Source organism: Tinamus guttatus, unplaced genomic scaffold (assembly GCF_059628265.1).
Source record: "Tinamus guttatus ecotype Peru unplaced genomic scaffold, ASM5962826v1 Tinamus_guttatus_pri_ptg000004l, whole genome shotgun sequence".
In the NCBI taxonomy this organism is placed as follows: Eukaryota; Metazoa; Chordata; class Aves; order Tinamiformes; family Tinamidae; genus Tinamus; species Tinamus guttatus.
The window spans coordinates 1,269,305-1,274,696 of NW_028288538.1; the positions used below are offsets into that span (position 1 = coordinate 1,269,305).

General features: G+C 68.3%; 1 protein-coding gene across 1 annotated transcript; it reads right to left on the bottom strand.

The window, feature by feature from the left end:
- Positions 1 to 1,032: 1,032 nt before the first annotated feature.
- SKOR1 (SKI family transcriptional corepressor 1) lies at positions 1,033 to 5,045 on the bottom strand. The gene is made up of 8 exons (XM_088523688.1): positions 3,058 to 5,045; positions 2,886 to 2,982; positions 2,317 to 2,424; positions 2,133 to 2,210; positions 1,844 to 1,918; positions 1,698 to 1,772; positions 1,221 to 1,286; positions 1,033 to 1,139 (listed from the first exon to the last, which is right to left on the bottom strand). Exons 1-8 carry the CDS (start codon positions 5,002 to 5,004, stop codon positions 1,042 to 1,044), a joined length of 2,544 nt encoding a protein of 847 aa, XP_088379814.1. The 5' UTR covers positions 5,005 to 5,045; the 3' UTR covers positions 1,033 to 1,041.
- Positions 5,046 to 5,392: the final 347 nt, after the last annotated feature.

The window sequence follows — 5,392 nt, forward strand, 5'->3', positions numbered from 1 at the left end:
CCCGAAACCTCCCCCGGAGCCGCGCGCCCCGCGGTGCCGCCAGCTGCACCCGCGGCCCCAGCGCGGCGGGACCCCCCCCCCGGGGCGAGAAGCACCGCGGTCCCGGGGCCCGGGCTGCACCGGGTCCCGCAGAGCCCCCCCGCGATGCGGCGAGCACCCCCCGGCAGCACCGGCAGCCCCCGGGGCGCATTGGGGACCCCCGCCCGCCCCGCCGCCGCCGAGCTGTCGTGCTAGGTTAATCCCGGGCTGAAAACAGGTATTTAGGGCTAATAGATGCACGAGGCACCTCGCAAGCCGCGCTCGGAGCTCATTAATGTAATACTTTCATGTGTGAAACGAGCATATAAATGGGCACTAATGAGCTCCGGCTGCGGCGCGGAGGAGGAGGAGGAGGAGCGGGGAACTTCGCAGGGGAGCGGGCGGCCCCCTCGGCCACCGAGACCCCCCCGACGGCGCCCGCGGCACCGGGACACGGCGACCCCCTCCCGCCACAGCCCCCGGACCAGGCGGCTTCTTAAAGTCGGCTTTTATTAAAGAACAAAAATCACGTACAGAGGTTTCTCTCCCCAACCCGGGCGAGCGTTTTGTTGTCTCTGGCTCCGGCGTCGCGAACCGCCCGTTAAAGTGCTGTTACATCCATAAATTTACAGGGGGTGGGTGAGGGAGGAGGGGGCCCGAGGGGAGCGTGGAGGGGTGGGGGGAAATAAATATACATCATAAATAAATAAAAATCCAACAAATACTGTACCAAGAGAATCACAGTACATTTATATCCATTGCACATCGCCACTTTTGTTTCCAGTCTGGACAAGGGTGGAAGAAGCGGACGGACACACAGGGATGGGGGGGAAGACGCGGAGCGGGGCGCCCCGGCCCGCGGGCGGGGACCCCCCCGGGGCCGCTCCCCGCCCCGTTGCCAGGCCGAGCTCCGAGTCCTCTCTGTACAAAGTCTCCTCGTGGAAATGGCTTGTGTGGGCTCTGCCCGCGGCTGCGGGGCGCATGGCTTCGGGGGGGCGGCCTGGGGGGGTCCGGAGGGGGGGCTCACTGGGGCAGCAGCGGCGGCTTGAAGGAGCAGTTCCCCGTGCAGTGCCGCGGGGTCAGCATTTTGCAGGAGAAATGGTGCAGCGCGTCGTGGGCTTCTGCAAAAAACACGCGGCGGTCACCCCCGCGGCCCCGACCCCCGCGTTAAACCGCTGCGCCCCCCTCTCCGGCCCCGGTACCTTTCAACTTCTGCTGGATGGCGTAGCGCGCCTTCCTCTCCTGGTCCAGCTCGTTGCAGAGCGTGTCTGCGATGGGGACAAAACGCACCACGTCGCGCCGGGGGCGACCCGCAGCGCGGGCACCACGTCGGGGGGGACACCCACGCGGTGCGCGGCCCGGCGGCGACGCGCGCGATTTGCGGCGCCGGGAGGGATGCAGCGAATTTGGGCATCGCCTCCCAGGTAATTTTACGCCTCGATTTTTTTTTTTTTAATTCAGGCACCGTGGAAAATCGCGGCGAGAGGCAGGTTCGTAATGATGCCTCGCAGCCGTTCGCGAGGCGGCTCGCGGTGCCGGGGCTAATCGGAGTGCACAAAAGGATAGTGAATAAAATAAAAAAGGACGGGAAAAAAAAAGAAAATAAAATAAAAGAAAATAAAAGAAAAAGAGAGGCAAAGAAAAGGCACAGCGGTAATTGCCGGTCGCCTCGGCCGTACCTCGGACGATCTGCAGCTGCTGCACCATCTCCTCGCGGTACGCGAGCTCCCGCTTCATCTGGTCCTGGAAGTTATCTGCGGGACAGGGGGTGAGCGCGGAGCCGCGCGGAGCTGCGCGGAGCTGCGCGGCTCCCGGGCTCCGGTACCTTTCAGGCTTTGGAAGTCCCTCTCCAGCTTCTTCCTCAGCTCCATTTGCTCCAGGACCAGTTTTTGCAACTCGTCTGTTTAAAAATACATCGCGGGATAGAGGGGAGCGCGCACTTTTCCATATGGAGGCGGCTCAGCGCGGTGCTAATCGCATTACATTACATTAATCACAGGAGTTAATCACTCCTGCAGAAAGAAAAACATAAATACCTCGAGCCGCGGCTCCTCCCGCGCACCCCCCGTCGGGCCGGGCGCCCCCTCCCCAGCGCGCCCCGCCGCGGGCCTCACCTCGGGCCAGGTTCTCGATGTCTTTTTCCACGAGCTGCGAGGCCGAGACGTCGAGGCCGAGGCCGAGGCCGTCGTCGGCTGCGGGGCAGAGCGCGCTGAGCAGCCGCGGGGGCTCCGCGGCCGGCGGCCCCGTCGGGGAAGCGGCGGCGGCGGCGCCCGGCGCGCGGCGCGGAGCGGCTCTTACCTCTGTCAGTATTTACAGGGCTCGGATGCGAGACATTCCTTTGGTCCTGATAGGATTTTCTGGTCTCTAAATCCTCCGCTGTCGAGTGATTGTCTTCTTTATCTTGCTCTTAAAGTTAATAAACCGATTTTCAACCGTAAGCAATGAAAGTATGGTCCTGATATATCCTTAATTACATAATTAAGGACAAAGCCCTCGTTAAAACCTTCTTAGCGAACATCCTAATCGCTTTGCTATTGGAAAGGAGCTTTGCCCCGAGGTGCCGCGCGGGGCCCGCGCTCGCCGGGCCCAGCCGGGCCCCGAGGGCACCTTCCCGTCTCGGCGAAGGGAGCCCCGACCCCCTCCCTCCCCGACGGCTGCGGAGGCAGCTCCCTCGCACACTCCCCATAGCAGAAACCGTTTGAGCCGCTTTTTGCCCCAAAACGCCGCAAAACGAAAGCGGCGCCAAGGGTGCCCCTGCCCCTGCACCGAGCGACCGGCGGACGCGCCCCGCCGCTTCTTCCCCCGATTGATACCGGTTTCTCCCCCTCCCCAGCCGCTTAACCGGAGCCGGGGGCCCCGCGCTTTACCCTTGGCCTCGGTGAGGCAGAGGAAGGAGGCCGGGGCTCCGAGGGAGGCTGCGCTCTTCAGCGGCGGCGGCTGCTCGCCCCTGTCCTGCGCGTAAACCTGCAAAACAGCGAGTCAGCGCCCGGGGGGGCGGCCCCGGCACCCCCCGTCCCGGCACCGGCCCCGGCCCCGCACCTCGTAGGCGCCGCGGCTGCTGCTCCGCTCGGGGCTGCCGTCGGGCCGCTCGCTGCCGTCCTCGCCCGCCGCCTCTCCCGCCGCCTCCTCGGGCCCCTCGGTCGCGGCGGGCGGCGGCGGGGGCGGCTCGTCCGCTCCGGGCAGCAGCTGAGGCGGCGGCTCCGGCTCCTCCAAGGGGGCGGCGGCCACGGCGTCCTCGTCGTCGTCCTCGGGGAAGCGGTTGGACTCGACGTCCACCTCGGGCTCCTCGGCCGTGTCCCCCCCGGGGGAGAGCGAGCGGTAGCTGGAGCTGCCCTCGCTCAGGAAGTCCGGCGAGAGGTAGCCGGGCCCGCGGGCGCCGTACGCCTCGCGGGTGCCGTAGAGCTTGGCGATGCTCTCGGTGTCCTTCACGACGGGCCGGAAGGCCGAGAGGTAACTGCCCTTCCTGGGCAGGGGCAGCGGGGCGAGCAGGGCCTCGTCGCCGGAGCGCTCCTCGTCGCCGGCCGCCCGCGACAACGCGCTGGGGCAGCGCTCGCCGTCGGCGCCCGAGCCCTCCTGGGGCGTCGCGCTGCTCCGCCCGCTGCCCGACGGCTCCGAGCCCTCCAGCTCGCCCAGCCGCCCCGCGGGCTCGGCCGCCGCCGCCGCTGCCGCCGCCGCCGCCGCCACCACGACGGCCGTGGCGGCCGCCTTGGCCTGGCTCTGCGCCGGGTAGGGCGGCACGGGGAGGCTGCCCGCGGCCGGCCAGAACATGGGGAACGAGGGGTAGACGCCGCTGTCCTTGGCGGCGCCGGGCGGGTGCGGCGGCTGCGCGGGCTGGTGCGGGTGCGGCGGCGGCGGCCCCCAGAACATGCCCGAGGGCAGCGCGCCGCCCTTGGCCGCCTCGCCGCCGCCCAGCGCCTCCTCCTGCTTCTTGGGGCACAGTCCGAAGGCGGCGGCCGGGAAGCCGTAGGGGTGCGGGAAGAGCGGCGGCGGCAGCTTCTGCAGGACGCCGAAGCCCTTGCTGGGCACCGGGATCACCGGGTAGCTCCGCACGGCGCCCGCGCCGCCGTGCGCGCCCGCCGCGCCGCCGTGCGCGCCCGCGGGCAGCCCCAGCGCGCCGCGCTCGCCCGCCGGCTCCGTCCCGCTGCAGCGCAGGCTCTTGTGCACCGGAGCCAGCTCGGCGCCCGCGGGCGGCGGCGGGTGCAGCGCGGCCTTGGCGGCGGGCGAGCCGCCCGGGGGGCCGCCCGCGGGCGCCCCTTGCAGCGAGAAGGTCCTCTTGCGGGTGCCGCCGTTGAACATGGCCTTGACATCCTCCCAGGCGTGCGAGAGCTCCTCCGTGGCCGTCTTGTCGCTGAGCTTGAGGTGGCGGCGCCACGAGTTGAAGTTGGCGGCGTCGGGCTGCGTGTACTTGGAGTCCGGCGTGCGGTGCGAGTGGAAAATGAACTTGTTGGGCGAGAAGTACATGCTGCAGTAGCTGCACTTGATGCACTTGGCGCGCGAGCTGTTGTAGCGCGCCGGGATGAAGCTGCCCCGCGAGCCCCACGCGCACTCGTGCACCACGTCGAAGGCGAAGTTCTCGGGCAGCTTGGGCGGCTTGTGCTCGCCCAGGAAGGACTTGCAGAGCCGCTCGGCCTCGCGCTTGGTGATCATGCCGCAGCGGCGGGACGAGATGGGCATGGCCCCGGCCCGCCGCAGGATCTCCAGCTGCACCGGCGTGCACTGCACGCAGGTGATGCCCAGGGCCACCCGCCGGTTGTGGATCTCATTGTAGCTGTAGTTCTTGAGCAGCGTGTTGGAGATCTGCGCCAGGCACAGCCGCTCCTGCCCGTCGATGACTAGGGACACGATGGGCACTCCGTACAGAGAGGTCTCACCCACTTGGTTGGGCTTGAGGGTATTGGAGCCCTGGTACGGCTGCAGCTCTTGCTTTGAATTTGGGGAGGAGCTTCCATCTCTCCCATTCCCCATCTGAGTGGCGATCGCCTCCATTCCCCCCCAAAGCGCCCCTGGAAAAAAAAAAAAAAGGGAAAAAAAAAAGAACACAAAAACACAAATTCGGGGAGCGGCGCAGGTTAGGAGCGCTCCGGGGCCGAGCAGGCCGGCTCGGCCCGCGCTGCAGCGCTTGGCACTGCGCACCCGCGGCCCGAGCCCCGCCGGGCCCCGCGACACCCGCGATTCGGCTGTGCCCGCGCGCGCATCTCCCGCGCACCGCGCCGCCCGCACCGGCCCTGCCCGCCGCACACACCGGAGCCGGTTCCGGGAGCGCCGCGGCGCTTTGCGGCGGCTCCCCCAGAGCCGAACCGAACCGAACCGAACCGAACCGGGCCGGGCCGCCCGGGCGCGCTCCAACGAACGGCGCCGGTGGCGGTGGCCGCTG